This window comes from Aplysia californica, unplaced genomic scaffold (genome assembly GCF_000002075.1).
Source record: "Aplysia californica isolate F4 #8 unplaced genomic scaffold, AplCal3.0 scaffold00869, whole genome shotgun sequence".
Taxonomy (NCBI): domain Eukaryota; kingdom Metazoa; phylum Mollusca; class Gastropoda; order Aplysiida; family Aplysiidae; genus Aplysia; species Aplysia californica.
This window is the reverse complement of record NW_004798139.1, coordinates 230,634-248,130: the sequence shown is the minus strand read 5'-3', so window position 1 is coordinate 248,130 and position 17,497 is coordinate 230,634. Positions and strand designations below refer to the sequence as shown.

The 17,497-nt window shown below is 38.7% G+C and overlaps 1 protein-coding gene across 1 annotated transcript; it reads right to left on the bottom strand.

Annotated features, from left to right (window-relative positions):
* Positions 1–445: 445 nt before the first annotated feature.
* On the bottom strand, positions 446–15,765 carry LOC101846386 (peptidylprolyl isomerase domain and WD repeat-containing protein 1). The gene is made up of 17 exons (XM_005110266.3): positions 15,605–15,765; positions 12,157–12,259; positions 11,514–11,617; positions 10,971–11,066; positions 10,123–10,210; positions 9,522–9,627; positions 8,408–8,551; positions 7,899–7,973; positions 7,477–7,557; positions 7,012–7,105; positions 5,976–6,029; positions 4,563–4,803; positions 3,970–4,036; positions 3,424–3,506; positions 2,913–3,025; positions 1,773–1,924; positions 446–747 (listed from the first exon to the last, which is right to left on the bottom strand). The coding sequence occupies exons 1-17, from the start codon at positions 15,741–15,743 to the stop codon at positions 604–606; spliced, it is 1,884 nt and encodes a 627-aa protein (XP_005110323.1). The 5' UTR covers positions 15,744–15,765; the 3' UTR covers positions 446–603.
* Positions 15,766–17,497: the final 1,732 nt, after the last annotated feature.

The window sequence follows — 17,497 nt, the reverse complement described above, 5'->3', positions numbered from 1 at the left end:
AGGAAAAGGTGGGACTATATCGTGCTACCAAATGTGAGGTGTACTGACAAACTGAGTTACTTTTCTCAATCCACACATGGAGAGATATTGGCCGAAAATTGTCACTGGAGTCAAATTTGTACATTTACAACTGATGCTATTTTCTTCAAGTTAAACATATCTTTTATCACTTCACTATATATACTAATAAATTATACAAACTCAACCTATAAATTTAATATGTCGTATTTCCATTGGGCTAAAATCCTAGAAGTAACTCATTGTCAACACTTCTCATAAATATAATTTATAGAAAGAGAAGAAAGTGGAAAGATCATAGAGGCAGCGGCCATCGCTACAGGTGGGAATAAGCAACTCACAAGGTATGCAAAGTGTGGTAAGCTGTATACGAGCAAAGAATTTCTCCCTCCAACAATTAAAAAAAATGAAAGATAATTCAATGAAAGACATTTGTAAAAAAGACATTTATTCACCATTTTATTTACATAAACCATTACATACACAAATCTATGTATTTATATATAGAAGTCCCGGTCATTTTCTCGGCTTAGAGTGTGAGACGACACAGATGAACAATTATGTCAAATTTATTTAAGAGAGAGATTATTTGACAGTGATGCTGATGATCCGTATGTCATCGTAAGGCTTGTCTGTCTTGGCGTTTGTCTTCACGTTGCTGATGTTCTGGATGACCTCCATGCCCTTGACCACCCGGCCAAACACCGTGTGTCTGTTGTCCAGCCACGGCTGTGAGAGAGAGTTTATACATGTATACATCTGTCGTTATTTTTGTAAAAGTTTATGCCTCTTTCGACAAAATTTAGACTGTTTGAAATATTGGGTTTTTCAACTTGGCTAGTCAGGACCAACCCAGGCTGAAATGGATACAGCAACCCAGCAGAGAGATGGAGATGTTTTTAAAAAAAACCTTTCTCACTTGGGAATTAAAGTCATATCAGTGAGCAGAGTAACCATTTCACCACAGATGTCAATTTTAGCTGAAAGAGAGGGGAAAGGTCAAGAGAAAAGAGAAGGTCAGCCAAACACCATGTGTTTGTAGAAGTGAAACCATTTTTGTTGGATTAAGCCTTGCAGTTACTACCCCGGGCCGCAGTTATGTATATTAACCTCGAGATTTTTCGTTCCCCCAGGCCCGGCCGCATATACATTTCCCTCACAAGGTGCAGGCCACCTCAAACCCAATTAAGTCTCATATTTCTACTGTAATCTACCCAATTGTCTCTGAAAAATAATGAAATATTCTCCATGTTATTTCCTAAAACTTCAACTTCAAACAAAAGCAGTATCACTGTAGGGAATTATTTCTAATACCTTCAAAAAATTTACAGACACAATCGCCTTCTCTATTCTTCAGCACATAAATGACCTCATTGTGATGAAAGTTCTGTAAAACTTACTAAAACTTTAAAAATCAGTATTGGCTGGGCCAGAGCAGTCGAGGACTCCAGTATTGCCTGGGCCAGAGGGAAGGAGGGCTACAAACAGCCTGGTTCTGTGAGGGTTAAAAAGTTGGATTTTGATGCTCATGATATGCATGGCTAGGCAGGGAGACTTTTGATAGACGAGGACGATGGGAAAAATTACATCTCTGCAGCACTGTAGCAAGAATTAAGGTTTAAATGGAAAATTTGTTGCCTCGTCCAAAGAAAAGAAAAACATAAGGTCCTATCTGACAGCAAGAAATAATGACGCTGAGTTACACCAGCAAGATACCAACTGAGCTAACGAGCATATATATGGTATACACTTACTGTAGGAACGACAGTGATAAAGAACTGCGAGCCATTAGTCCCTGGTCCAGCATTAGCCATGCTCATTGTGTACGGGCGGTCGTGACGTAGGTTTGGGTGAAACTCGTCGTCAAACTCTCCGCCCCAGATAGACTCACCGCCAGTCCCATTGCCTGCAAAGGCACAAAATGAGAAACGTCACAGAAAGGTAAAATAAGAAGAAGATATTTGTGGTCTTGCTCCATTTTAGATGCTCCACATATCATTACAAAATTGCTTTGCATAAGAAATTTTTTTATAATTCAGGAAAAAGATCAAATTTTATGCAAATTCGATCAATTCTTAGACGCACAAAATGAAACATAGGTGGACTCCGATTTTGATGGAGTATTTGGCAAGACTGTAAGCCCCTAACTTGGGGTTTGTTTTCTTTTTAAGGTGGGTGGGGGGGGGGATTTTATTGCAATTTCTTAATCTGTGGTACCAGGTCCATGTGCCAAAGAAATATTTTGTAAAAATTCAAATTCAAAAAGATTTTTTTTCAAATCAAGAAAAGATACAAAACATAGGTACAATTGTTAAAAGAATGAAACAGTTTTTTCTCTCTCTTTAAAAATATTTCTTTCTGGACTAAGTACTCTGAAACAGCTTGAACATACAAGAACGTAATTCACATCTTCCGCATACATAGATGAGCCTACCAAAAACACAGACATCAGTGATTTTGGAAGAAAAAAAGAACCTTCAACAGTAGTTAGTTGGAGGGTATCCCTGTTAGTGTTAGGTCTTTCTTCTTTTCCTTCCCACTGTTGTCTGTCTTGCTTTTCCCCAGCTCTGACTGTAGTGAATGTCCGTCAGTTAAGTTGATATGATGGGCTATTCCATGAAAAATGACTGAGCAGAGACACGCATAAAGTGGAGCTGATGACCTGCTTTAAAAAAATTCTTCAGTAAGACAGCTGTTTTATTTTGTATTTTGTTAGAGGCAGCCTTCCTCAAATAGAACTTTTTTTAAACACCCAAAATGGTTCTATCACTGTTTACTACAATTTGTTTTTTCAGAAGGCCATCATCTCCGTGATTTGTGTTTCATTTTTCTCTGCCTCTCTCAACTAATAAAACTCTGTCCCTCGAATTTCCCCCCTCACCCCTGCCACTCACCCAGAGGATCTCCAGTCTGAATCATGAAGCCTTTGATGACTCGGTGGAAAATGTGGTTGTTATAGTAACCGTTGCGGCTGTGGACACAAAAGTTCTCTGCTGTCTTTGGGCACCTGTGGAAAGCCAAAGGGTAAACACTGAGCACCTGTAGAACAGCGGATCAAGACCTGTGGCTTAACAGCTGTGCTTTAACCAACTAAACATAGTAGGACTTCTATAACAAAAATAACATCTATTGGATCGAAGATTCAAGTGGGCCACTTCAGACCTGCTAGTCTGGGCCAACCTAGGCTGACTGACATAACATCCCAGCAGACAAAGTTACTTGATAAATAAATTTCTGCTCAAGTGAATCGAACTTGTGACTTCTGCATGTAACTCTACACAAAGCTTATACAACAGACCCTAATACACTAGTTATTCAAGCACGATTTACATACACACAATAAAACCATGTACCGGTACCCAGAGACACACACATGTACAAACTGTGAAAGAAAATTACACTTACTCAGAAGCAAAAATTTTGCAATGAAGATCTCCCATGGTGGTGTGAATGATGCAGCTGTCCGACACTCTGAGGTAGGCTGCGTCCTGGGGAAACACAAGAAAACATTTGGTCAGTCAAAAGTGTAAGTCACAACTTCATGGTTTTCTGATGAACATAAAAGTCAATACACTGGAATCCACTTGAACCCAATACGTTTATCCAAAACCAATGGCAGTATAAACTGAAAAAAAAATCTCCAGATCTTTTTCTATTTGAACAACCTCTCTATACCAAAAACCCCGCTTGACTTAAGAAAATCTAGCAGTCCGGCAGCTTTCGGTTTCAGTGGAGCCTTTTTTTTTCCCGTGGATCATAATGACACTCCAACCTCTCCTCCTTGACAATGGGTGGCTGTCTCTGATAATTTTGACTGGACATGCATACGAGTGACTTCATAAGATAGATAGCTCAATAGTTTTAATACATCTATCTCCTCAATATTTTATCCTTCCCATTTAGACAGACAGTCAGACAAAAAAGGCTAACTTAGTAACAACAGTCGCTCACCTGTGTGGCAGCGATTATCTCCTCCTTGGATGGCTTCTCGTTGAACACATCTCTCTCATTCTCCATACTGAAAACGTATAAGAGAACATGAGTAAACCCTTTCAAAAAAGTGAAAAGTGAAGAAAAGAATATCGAGTCTGAAACAACATTGGACTTATTGAACAGCATCAAAAGACATGTTAATGAAGTAGAAGTTGTTGTTAGCGATCCAGATGAAGTTGAAGTAAGACGAAGATTTTTTAAAAAGATTGAAACATCAAGAACTTCCAGAATTCCAAAAATCAATAACAGATTTATAATGGATACATCAAAGGTGACCTGTACAAATGGACCAACTCATAAATTTTCTAGAGCCCAATTTTCAACATTTGGTATGTTAAGTACTTCACAAGTGGAGCAGGGTCAATTACATAATCTCAATAAATAGGGAAAAAATTCAACAAAAAGATATGAATAAAAGCACAACACGAAAATTGAGCTGAAGTAGTCTTGGATAGTGTATTTAATGAGTTTTTTTAGCCTCTCCTGTAAAATAGACAGTCTTGGAGATGGCCTATCAGAGCCTGACGTCATCGATGTAAAATCACGCCCACCTTCTTGAGTCATCGGGCTCTCTCCGACTGAAGAAGTAAAACCGCGGCTTTTTGAACGCCGTGCACACCAGGAGAGGGTCCACAAAGACATTCTTGAGGGCCGGGTTGTCCGAGGCGGCCATTTCCACGTCCACTCTTTGGGCCGCTTTCCCCGCCCCTTGGAATAAGGCTAGCTGCAGGAACCTTGTGTTCTCAGTCTTACCCAGCCAGCAAGCACACGAGTTGGTGTGTAAGTTGATCACTGGAACAAGATTTGAGTGTAAGATATGAATGTTTCTTTGTATATTATTCGATTTTTTGTTTAAGTCGATTACTGGAACAAAATTTGTGAGTAAATCATGAGAGTTTATTTGTATATTATTAGAGTTGGTGAGTAAGTTGACTACTGGAATAAGTGTTTGTGTGTAAGTTATGAAAGTTTAGGAGTATACTATTAGAGTTCGTGTGTAAGTTGATCGATAGAATAAAATTTCTGTGTAAGTTATGAGATTTTGTGTGTAAGTTGATCAGTGGAAGAAGATTTGAGTGTGTAAAAAGTTATGAGAGCTAGTTTGTAAGTAGATCACTGTAATAAGATTTGTGAGTAAGTTATGAGAGGTGGTATGTAAATTGATGACTGGAATGAGAATGTGTAAGTAAGTTATATGCGCTTGTGTGTATATCATTAAAATTTGTACGCAAAAATAGAGTTTGCGTGCAAGTTGATCACTCAAATATGGGTTTGGTATTACTAAGATGAAATTCACAGTAATACTATTACTCTTGAGTCAGGTTTAAAAAAAGACAATTCCTTGGATTGCACTATTATGTCCCTACTTTACAAATTTTTAACAAAACATTCGTTTTCCAAGAACAAAAGCACACACAAATGATCTAATCTCTTCCAGCAAAACGGATCCTAGAAGAAGAACATGAACTGTTAAAAAGTGAAGGCACTTACATTTAAAGAGGTAAAAGAAAAATAAATACCTTTCTAAAGTCTTCTCATAAATAGCTGTACAAGCTACAGAAAAGACAGCCTTTACCATGAGGCAAGGGCAAACTACAGCCTGTGAGTAGTTTCAGTCTGGCTTGCAAGTCGAGGTAGTAATTAATAACGAATGTGGCCTGCAGTGATTTGATAATTAATAAAAAGAAACTGTCCATCTTGAAAATCAAAATCAATAGTTTCTGGCTCTGCAGGAAGCAACAGATTTAATATTCTTATCTCATAAAATGGCCTCGAATTATATAATATGCTTTAATATTAGTTCTAGTCTCACTTTTGAGAGCTTAGGTATTTCAACCGATTCCCTCAGTTTTCTCCTGCTTTGGCCCGCAAGATATCTGGAATAGCTCAATCGACTTGCTACTTGGACATGCTAGCTCCTGTCTTTCGAAAATGAAACAAACTGCAAGACCTAAAAGCCTCACCTTTGATTCCAAGCATTGTAGCGTAGAGCAAGAAGTAGCCGCTTTCGTCAAACACTGGGAGGGAGGAAAAAAATCCAAATCTATACCGTTGTGGACAATGTCATTATGATGTGGGAAGATGCAAAGGGTAAGTAGGAAGTGCTCGTTTGTAAAGGTGATTGTCTTGGAGATATGACTGCTAGAGCAGTTTGACTGAATTCCTATACTACCCAAACCCCGCGCTGTAGCAGCTGGAATATGTCATGGATCATAAAAACCCTTGCTCAGACACAAGGGATAAGCAGGATTTGTCATGGCATTTCACAAAAAACTGCAACAAAAAATGGGAATTTAATGAGGGTGCGGAAATTGGCCTCGTTAGTCTGGCAGCAGATCTGAGGATTTCCTACTCACTCTTTCTCTGGCTGAGATAGGGTTAATTTACGACCTTCCCAGCTACAGAGGTAAAAGTTCTGCTTCAACAACCTACTTTTGCCACAGCCTCCTGCCATTTCTTAGTTCACAATTCTTGTGCTGTATTATGACTGCAGCTATATTCATCACAGTGTGTCAGTTATTCTGCACTGAATTTAGAAAATACACAATGGAATGGTGGGTGCGTCAGCTTTCCTCTCTGTCTAGACTTGAGAGGGAGTTGTGTGATTTTGGCCCCAGTGGCATTAACGTTTAATTTTAATTTCAGTCAAAAACCCTCCAAAATTGAGGAAACAAGTCAAGAAATGTTCAATAGACAAAGTTTGTATTCCCCAAAAGACCAATGGATAAGGAAAAGAAAAAAATGGAGAAAAAAACTTTGTCAAATTTTCTAAAGGTGATTATTCACAACAGAGAAGAAAATGTTTGCATTTTGAATAGGAAAACGAACAGGGGAAAATCCCTCAAAAGCAATGAACAAAAGTATATTTTAAAAAAGAAAAAGAAAGAAAAAGCGAACTCCTTCGTTTTGAATTTCTGGCAAGAACTGAGGAATAAATTGCCCATCAATGAATGAACAAGAAAAGAAAACATTAAAAAATGGACACATGCCAATACTCACCCACGTTACTTGTGTGGAAACTTGGTGACCTTTCTAGATCTTTCTCCACGGCTAGGCGGCGACTGAACTCCATGTTAGCAATCTGTTGCTTTTTCTGAAATACGAAGGACCTTCAGGTAAGACCATGTCAAAGGGAGACAGAAAAACATAAATGTTATTATAAAAACTATCTCGCAATTCCCTACTTCATTTTAATGTTCTAAGGATACAAGTACAAGCTTTACTGTATCTAAAAGTCATTTTATGAAGCATTTTCCATGGTTCAAACAGACACATTCTAAAACACAAATAGGTCATACAAGAGCAAAGGATTAGAGATGTTACTTGAGAGCAACATACAAAGGAAAGAAGGGGGAGAGATAAGGACAATAGATGTTTGACAGGAAAGAAGGAGCAAACCACACCAGAGAATCCGCCAACCATCCACTAAGAAAAGTTTTGGTAAACAGTAAACTGTAAACAAACCTGTTGCAGCTCTGTGAACCGCTGGACACTTTCATCCAAAACCTTCCACAGTTTTCCTGACCTGACCTTGAACAGCCGAATCTGCCACAGAAAATAAAACCGCAACACAATCAGGTGATGAAAGAGGAGACCGTTACATCAAAACATGCAAAGAATGTACGGTCAAAACTGTCCACGACAGCCACCCATTGGTCAGGAGAAAACTGATTCCTAAACTGGTGATTGTCTTGGACAGTGTCATTATAATATTTTAAAAAACAAAACAAAGGGGTTCTGTTGACCTTCTAGCAAGGAAAAAAAAACCCATACACACAACACTCACATACAAAAAAATACACAACACTCATACACATACACATAAACATAGATGGCCGTCTCTCACTCTCCCTCTCTCTCTCACACACAAACACACACACACTTACCTTTCTATCTGTGGCCACTGTAGCCATGAGCTGACCGTTAGGGGAAAAAGCGAGGTCCACTGGCTGACACTTGTGCTGAAAGAAATTGACCACAAAATGTTTGATGTTAGTGTTTGTTCATGGATGGCTGGTGCCTCTATAAATAAATCATTGATGGTCTGGTCTGGTTAGTGTTTGTTGGAGTAAAGAGAAGCACACTGACACATTTATAGTCATTTAGAGCAGGGAAAAGACAGACAGACAGACAGACAGACAGACAGACAGACAGACAGACAGACAGACAGACAGGAGCAATAGAAGGAATAGACCAAAGTTATACTTGCCAGTGGTAGAAAATTTCAGGCGATAAATTATTTTAAAATCATCCGATCTTATTTCCTGGCTTTTTACTAGAAAATTCTCCCCCCCCCCCCCCCCCCCTGTTTTCACTGTTTTCCTGACCGAGAAAACTGAAAATGAAATTACTGGCTTTTTTTCTGTTTTCCAAGTTGAGCAGGAACCTTGCATACCTTAACAAAGTCAAAGAGGTCTGTGTCTGTCTTGTATTCCCACTGGACATTCCGGGGAAAGGCGTAGTCGTGTTTGGGCCCTGTCCAGTACTCTATCATACTCTTGGAATCAGCAGACACCACCAGCTCCAGCTGAGGATTATACTGGGGGGGGGGGGGGGGGAGAAACAAAAATAGAGGTAGTTTTAGTAAACATTTTAACAGCAATTGTAATCCAAATGAAATTGTAAGTGTTTTACATCACCACCAACACAGAACAGAAAATGTAGGAGCATGGGTGAAAGTTCAAAGACATAAAACAACCTCAAGAAGTAGGGTGGGAATTTTCAAAAACCTGAAAGTCATTGTACAAAAAGTCAGATAAGATGGCAAAGACAAAAAAACACACACACACACACACACACACAAAAGTTTTAACATATTAATGGGCCTACCCTGCACTTGAAAATAAGGCAGCTGTTCATTTCTTCTTGAGTGCTATCAGCCTCAGGGCAGGTCTAAGGGTTAATAGTACAGGTGGTTTATCTCCAAAGAGTGAATGGGGGCTTTTTCAGGACTACTGTCCTGCTTAAGGACCATCGTTTTGCATGTTGTGTAGTCGCTGGTTTTTACACGCGTACATGCCAGTCCCAGTCTAAAAAACTGGAGGACCTAGGTCTGTCGTGGTTAAAAAACCGGAAGGGCTAGCATATGGTGGCGAACCTTCGCCCATGTGTAGAAGGCAAGTTGGTTCCCCAATGTCACTCGGGGCCGACTCAGGCTGAGTGGGATAAAGCATCCCAACAGACAGACGGAGGTACTTGATGAGAAAGACTTTCCTAGTTGGGATTATGTTTTAGTTTTCGTATGAGTTTAACAGCACTTGCAACAAAATTAGGCCGTATAAGTGCCGAAGGTTAGAAGTGTTACGAGAGAGTAACAGACACAAAAAAGAAGGAGGAGAGATGAGGAGGACAGATGTTTGATAGGAAAGGAGGAGGAAACCACATAGAGCACCTGTCAACCATGCACTGTTCCGGATTCGCAATCACGTCTTCTGCAAAACGATGACAGAAGAAACTAACAACTACATAATAGATGCAAGTTTCACTACCTCAAATCCCGAAATACACACCTTGATGAAAACAACTGGAGCAACATGAAGTTTTTCCAGAACTTTCAGTGCCGTGCTTGTCCCTCTGCCATCATAGATGTGCACAGTGGGCGTCTCTTTCTCACAGCTGAAAGCAAATGTAGCATTTTATATGCTGGAAACTTCACACTGTTTACTATATATCAGCTCCAAAAAGGAAGGAAATGAAACTCCAGAACAAAACAAAGAATATGTGAAGTGTATTGGGATTAGAAAAAGGTAATATAATATGGATGTTAATATTTTTATTGAACAATAGATACAAAGTGAGGGGCTTACTGAAAAATTATGCTTTCTCCAATATTTGGATTTCCAGTACCCCCCTCCCCCTAGATCACTGGTCCTATCTTCAATCTCCACTGCTTTAAAATGTTTTGCCACATAATGTGCTGGCCCTAATGAGTTCAGTTCGCTGGGATTCACTTTTTTTTCAACAGCATACAGAAGTTTAACCAATTAATCAATATTTTTTGCAGTTTTTCACTTTTTCGAAACAACACTCGCCCTCTTCCGATTTACATCCATTTCAAAACACGGCAGTTCCAAATACATTTTTTAAAGAAAGAAAAAGAGTCAAGCTCACATGGCCAGAGAAGAGATAGGGTCTCCTCCCTTGAACAGCCAACCAGCACAGCCGGGAGAAAACCCCAGTTTCAGCATGTTGATCATATCTGCAGAAAAAAAAAAAGAAGCAAACGCAAAGGATAAAAACTATGGGATGACAAAGTAAGTAAACAATAATTTTTATTAAACTTTACTTTATTTGGAGACTTTAGTAGCACAAGTTTCAACATGTAGATCATATCTGCATAAAAAAAGCAAACACAAAAAATATTAAACCCTTTCAGTAACCACATAAAATAAATGTGATGACATAGTAACTACAGTCATAATTTTTACTACACATTTTCCAAAACTATATGTGCACAATAAACAAAACCAGATAAACTGTTACACATTCATCTTTACTCTTTCTTACTTAAATAAAAGTTGATAAAACAAAAACTTTACTGCTAACAGAATCATAACTGCCGGTAAAACAAACATAACTTCAGGACGAGAACGTGAGAAAGCAAACGTCAACCTTTCTTTTCTTCTTACATCCCAATACATCACGAGTTGATGGTAAATCAACTACAATTAATATATCACACAATTGAAAATAAAAAGTGATGCAAGATCAATAGTAAGTACAATCTAGCTCAATCAGGGAGCAAAAAAATCACCATCAAGTGTACTCCAACACTGACAAGGCCGACTTCCACATCACTATCATTTCCCATATTTTTGTCAATTGACAAAAAGGTTGTTTTTTTTGCATGTTCATGATAAAAAATATTTTAAAGACCTTTCACAATATTCTTAAAACGTGCTCTCATCAGTCACAAAGTTTGGGTTAAATAAATAAAGTGACCAGAACACTCTGCTTACCAAAATTGACAACATCAAAGACTTTTGCGTTTTTGTCCGCGGACACTGTTGCACAGAGTTCCCCGTTTGGGGACATGGCCAAGTCTTCGATGACACCTGCCAACAGAGGGACATAAAATGACGATTGACTTACAAGCATGATGTATCATGAAGTCCATTGCTCACTCTTGTATGCACAGGAAAAAGACCGTCGGTGTAGATTCATTTTCTATCTATACAGATACAGTAGAACAAGCTTTTCTAAAGTTTTGCAAATGTCAAGAATCTGACTAATCAAAATAATTTTTTCCTCAAAATGTCACTCCTTTGAAAATAAAGCCATTTTCACAAAAATTAGAAGCTCATAACAAAATCCAACACCCACGGCATATTATATTTCGGCAATTCACAGTAATGACTGGAGCTTACTAAATCATGACAGGAAACTTTAAAATAGACAGACTCCAGTTTTTCATGCCAAATTGTTACTTTTGCACACATCCAAATATACTCTCAATGGAATAAATCTCAATTGAATAGATTAATCGTCTTCTGATTCCATACCTAAGTGACTCCTGAAATGCTTGACGAACTCAATACCTTCCTCCTCACATTTCTTCCAGAACTTGACATGCCCATCAGCGCTGGCAGTAATGATAAACCCAGATCTGGGGTTCGTACAAAGAACTCAATTAGCAAAGAAACGATGACTGTTTATTTGTTTGTTTATTTGAGTTAAAAAGATGCATATCAACACAAAACAGTCATTTAGCAGTAAGAAAAAGCAAGACTGATAAACAGTTCTAGAAGCAAAAGAGGAAGAATAAAGAATATAAGGCCACTTTCCAAACATCCACTTTCAGAACAAACCAGATAGTTAAGTGGCTCCATTCATATGACAATAATTCATTTGTTATGATTTACTTATTAAATCCATATCCAATATACATTGATGAGACCACTTAGGTGAAAAAAGAAAGCAACACTGAATTAAATAACATTTGGGTTACAAAACATTTACAAAATAAGCCTACGAAAGAACATTCAACCAGTGAAAGGAAATAATCACAATAAAACGCAAAAAAAAGCAACTAACATTATCATTATCACTTTAAAAAATCAGATAAACTGAACTAAAAAACCATGAACAGTTTGAAATTCTTGAGAACTACCCAACTGGTAACATATTTTTAAAAAATTGACTTACTTGCTGACAGCAACATGAGAGACAATGTCCCTGTGCATGTAGCTTTTCTCATAATATTCTGCACTTGGTAAACCTTCCAGGTAGACTTTCTCAAAAGCCAATACTGAGGAGTAAGAAAAGAATAAGATAAGATAAGATAAGATACATCTTAACTGTCCAGATCCTGGCATATTGGTTTGGTGTTTCACCACGCACGCACACACACCACACACACACGCATACGCAGGCACATGTGCACATCCATATATACGCAAACACACTCTCATAACCATAATAATACAATAGTTAAATATAAATGAACAGTAATTATACTTTAATAGTGTTACCGAAGATACATACTCAGTATTCTGATTGTAACTCAATGGTATTCTGATGCGTACCTAAAAGGACATAGGGGAATACAATTCAAACCTAAATGAAACATTGTAAAGAAAATTTACAAGGTCCGGATTTATATATGGTGAGTTCAGTGAAGATGTACCCAGTCTTCATGTTATGGCTGGTCTTAGATACTTGGGACGGAATTTATTAGTTGGGGTTAGGGTAGTTATGATCAGTCTTCAGTGACTGCAAGCACAATGACCAGAGTTGGCAGAGCAAAACAAAGTGTTTTACTCTGAAACAGTGACTAGTGAGGAGTGTGTAGTGTGGATATATAAACAAGAAGAAGGGTCAAGGCATTTAAAGAGTAGAATGTCTCTAAAACATAAAATACATACTTTTGTCTGGTAATGTGAAAGAGACTGCATTCATGATGTGCTTTGATATTCATCCGTTTCAACCTATTCAATTTCAATTTCATAAAATAGAACCCTCAAGGGAGGACTCTTGTGGTCTAAAGGTACGGTGTTTGCCTCTCATTCAATAGGTCCCGAGTTCAAAACTTGACAGAAATGAAAAATTTGTTCTCTAAAATGTTCTCCTTGCTGGTTCTCTAGTCCTATTGTCACCTGCTTTCATCTCCACTTGAGACATGATTCGTAAATTCAAGTCACAAGCAAAAAAAAAAACCAACCTGGTATACAATACGTCGCCTCAGAACTATTTTGTCCAAAATGCCTCTTCTTTAATTAAGTACACTTTGGATAAAATAGTTCTGAGGCGACGAGTAGTCAAGAGTTGAATTCTAAAAATCAACTCATCACCGTTTAACTTTGGCAGCCGTTTTCTCGCAAATTTTACCTCTGAATCCAGGCAACCCTGACCCCTTTCAATCACAAATATTTTGACTTCTATGAAAATTATATGAATATTTTTTTCCCCCAAAGGAAGGCAAATATATAGGCTTTAATATGATACCATAACCCCATATGCCAAAAAATTTATGAGTACCTGATTTCACCATGTTGTGACACATGTTATATGTGAGACATTGTGGTGAAATCAGGCGCTCATCAAAATAATGAAATAGAAGAAAACAACATTTTTCTTCCCATTTGGCGATTTTAATGGAATTTTCATTCTTTGTTAGCACCTTTTATGTCTGGACATTTAAAAACACATTGCTGCGTGGCTTTTACTGAAAATTGTTGATTAAAGCTACAAAAATGTAAATTTACAGGTTCCAATGACTCTCAAACTTTGGAAGTCGCCAAACTTTGGTGGCCATATTCTCTTTAATTTTACTTTTGAAACAAAATGACCTCACCTGCTTCAATTTGACATATCTCGACTTCCATTGAAGATTGGGTAAATTTTTCTTCGAAAGCAAGACAAATGAACAAGATTTAAAATGATACCAATAACTCCATTACATGTCCCAAATGTTGACCAATGCCTTATTCCTCCGCGTCGTGACACATGTCATAGAAAAGTGCTCTGTACAAGTTGGTCTACAATATCTGAACATGAGAAGGGTGTGAAAGTTTAATAATACTCAAGCCCTCCTAGCCTTGATAAAACTATTCAAGTGTTGTGGCACACTACTCTAATCTCTAAGAGCAAAGATGCGGGATAATCCAGTTTTGGCCCCAACGATAACAATGGAGTAAGGGTTTTGGCTCCACCATCGATTACTTCTGGTAATTACTTTTCAATGCGAGTGCCAATATGATGTTTGATGCACGGCGAGCAAGGGATATCAAACCTACAATGTAATTGCAAAACATCAAATCGTGGTTACATTGAAGGTAGCGTCAATTGCCACAGAGTGACGCAGTGGCAATTGACAAAAATTGACAGCAGCGTCAATTGCCACTGAGTAAATTGGAGCTCTTTCGCGTTGGTGAGTAGACCTAGCCTATTGTGCTCGAGTGCTCAGTGTTGTGCATTCACCTCTCCGTCCCTCTGTGTGTGTGTGTGTGTGTCTTTTCCTGACCCCCGTCCCTCGGATTTATGTTCCTTGATATAAAATGAATTTCTGTTGGAGTTTGTGTGCGTTTGTGACCTTCTACTTCTAGAATTGCCTGTGTTGGTTCTACACCGAAGTGTAGGCTAAGGCTAGCCTAGATCTAGGCCTACGTCTCATTGAAAACACCCCAAGTTGTAGTAGTAGTAGTATAAGGTTTTACGGCGCTCGCAACTGCTAAGGTCATATGAGCGCGCCCCCCAAGTTGGTACCGTAGCTCTAGACTAAATGCTCGTCCAATGAAATTAGTAGAGAACAAATTGAAGCAAATTCAAGCTCAATTTTGGAAATTTCCAATAAAATAGGCTAAAATAAAGGGGGCGGGAGCTACCTTAAGAGACATGCGATTAAACGTAGAAGGACGCAAACTATTTTTAGGTAAGGCGGCGATTTTGTGTGACGTCAGACCGAAATACCCCTCCAATCATGTGACTATATCAAATATAGCCAACGGGATGGCATGACGCTTTGGTGCGATGTTTTTCCAGGAATCGCGCAAACGTGATATGATACGGTGCTCCGATGATGAATAGTCTCTTTTTACGGTAGATCTAGAGGAAACGTTCAAAGAATTAATTCAATAGACGCAGTGAACCGGAAAATTAGGATGCCCAAACCCGTCAATGTCTCAAGGAAGGAAATTGTTGACATTCGTGCAGTGTCAATACTGGAATTCCGAAATGTTATTAACATACTGGAAACACGTATGATTCTATGCGTTACCTCCACGGCCTTCATAAAATAGTCTGTAGGTATCCCAGATGACATCACATTACTAAAATTAGCAGCCACTCAGAAAGATGCGTCTTCTACGTTTAACGGCATGTCAGAAAGAGCGCCAAACATCGATACCGAATTAGCCACATATAAAGGCTAAGTCAGTATTGATATCCAGTAGATCTCTTGGGGCCAAAAGCGAAGAATACCAAAGACGCAGAGCCCAAAATTTAGGCCTACCATAACCGAAAAAAACTGGGGAAAAAACTGATGAAATGATGATGGCTGACGGTGCCCGGTCCAACTCCAACGTAAGCCTCACTTTACCACACTATAAAAGCTACACTTTCTTAAAACGTCTTAGCAGAATTAAAATATCAAAACCTTTGCGCTTCTTTGGTTTTACTGCTTCGCTGAGACTTGGTCCAATACAGTCATCTTCACTGTCGTCGTCTTCCGGGGAGTTTTTCTCCGCTGGATCTTCATCAGGAATCGCTCGTTTCGCTTTCGTTTTCTCCGCCATTTTGAGAACGATGTATACCAGATTTAGAATCAAACAACTGTACCCATGTTGTCAAACTTTCTGCGAGTCCATTTATTTAGGCCAGAACCTCAAAATGTAACCAGAATCTTTTGGAAACTACTCTATAAAGAGTATGTTTTATGTGAAGAGTATGTTAAAGGAGATACAAAGCCAATAAAAATAACAAAACGAATGATATTATAAATTCCTTTATTGAAACTAAACAATTCAAAGTAGACAAACTGGCAAGCTTATTAAAAAACGCCTTGGGTTTGCTCCCCTGTATCGTATCCTTCGTTTCGCGAAATTCGATATTTCAATTTCATTATTATCCGTGAAAAACAGCTTCTTTTTTTTTTTCTCTTTCAACAAAATGCAAAGGGCTCGCAGAATTTAAATAGCTTTATATCAATTTACCATTCGACACAATATTGAATTGGCCTTGAGACAATCATTATTGTACGAATAGTTTGATCAGCATACAAACCCATAATATTGAATTAAAATTAAATACAATGAATATTAACAATGATAGTACAATAAAGAAAGTAAGCGTTTTACGAAAATTGTGTGTCATCATGCAATTTGACTTGGATTAATAAATAGAAATACTTTGTGTTTTGTGGGATTTAAAATGCATATTATAGAGCTTGTGTGCACAGAACTTATTTGCAAATAACAATTTTATCTTGATAAATAAGGCAATGAAACAAACAAAATGAGTCAAAAGTTCACTTAATTTTTATAAAGAACGTTTTAGGTAAATAGGGGCCCGTGTCCACTGCACCGGACACCAACCGACCCGATTCCGTCCGCCTCTCGGAAAGTCGGTAGTTGAAATGGAGCGCCGTCTATTTTCTAAGAAACCAATGAAAAGTCCGTTTGGCTGAGTCAACAGACACGACGCGTGCCACGACAAAAGACTTGGCGGTTGGAAAGCCGCCTGCTCAATTTTAGCCGGGCCGGGTCGTGACTCACGAGCCATAGGCCCCGCCGGAGCTTAAAAAAAAAAAAATCTAATTTTGAGTTTGGATTAAAATTCTAATGTCATATTTTCGTAATCAGTGCCCTCAAAGTTAGCAAAGTCTACGCGGAAACCACCTGGCACTATAGATGGGCCACTATAGATGTTGTTTGTTCCATCTTTTCTACTGGCGTTGACCTCATTGCTCCAGAGATTATTTGGAGAGCCTGGTTAATTTTGCACGTTTTCCAGAGTATATTTGTGAGTCTGTGCTGCAGTCATCCATGCAATGGATCCGTACTCCAGATGGGGCCTGATTGGCCACAGATAGACCTGTCTAATTGTTTTCTCATTTGCTCCCCCACTGAGTCCCTGCAAGTTTTCTCATGATGTTAAGCTCAGCCTGGTTGAGAGTGAAGAGTGTAGCAGAAGACTTTTCTTTGTTTACGATTACCCACCAGGTTTTTGTCCATGTAGTGAGTTTGTCCAGTGATTGCATGTTATATGTGGCAGTGGTGACGAATTCCTCAGAGCACCACCAGGTCGTCTTCATACAATGCGCCTTGTATTCCTTTGGGTAGTTCTTTCATGAGGTCATTGATGAAGAGGACAAAGAGCAAAGGTGGCATGACTCCACCTTGGAGTACTCCTTGTCGCAGCAGCATTTTCCGCCCTTGATATCCATCCACAAGCACGCATGCTCTTTGGTTGTGTAGATAGGATCTGGTCCATTGGTACATGTTGCCTTGGATACCACTTCTGAGGAGCTTGACTATTAAACCCTCCTTTC

Bases quoted from the DNA above. Each gene is read 5' to 3' on its own strand.
- LOC101846386 (XM_005110266.3), bottom strand. From the start codon at position 15,743: ATGGCGGAGAAAACGAAAGCGAAACGAGCGATTCCTGATGAAGATCCA. The intron at 7,558-7,898 runs GTAAGTGTGTGT...TTTCTGTGGCAG, and splicing joins CAGTGGCCACAGATAGAAAG to ATTCGGCTGTTCAAGGTCAG. The intron at 1,925-2,912 runs GTGAGTGGCAGG...GTGCCTTTGCAG, and splicing joins TCAGACTGGAGATCCTCTGG to GCAATGGGACTGGCGGTGAG.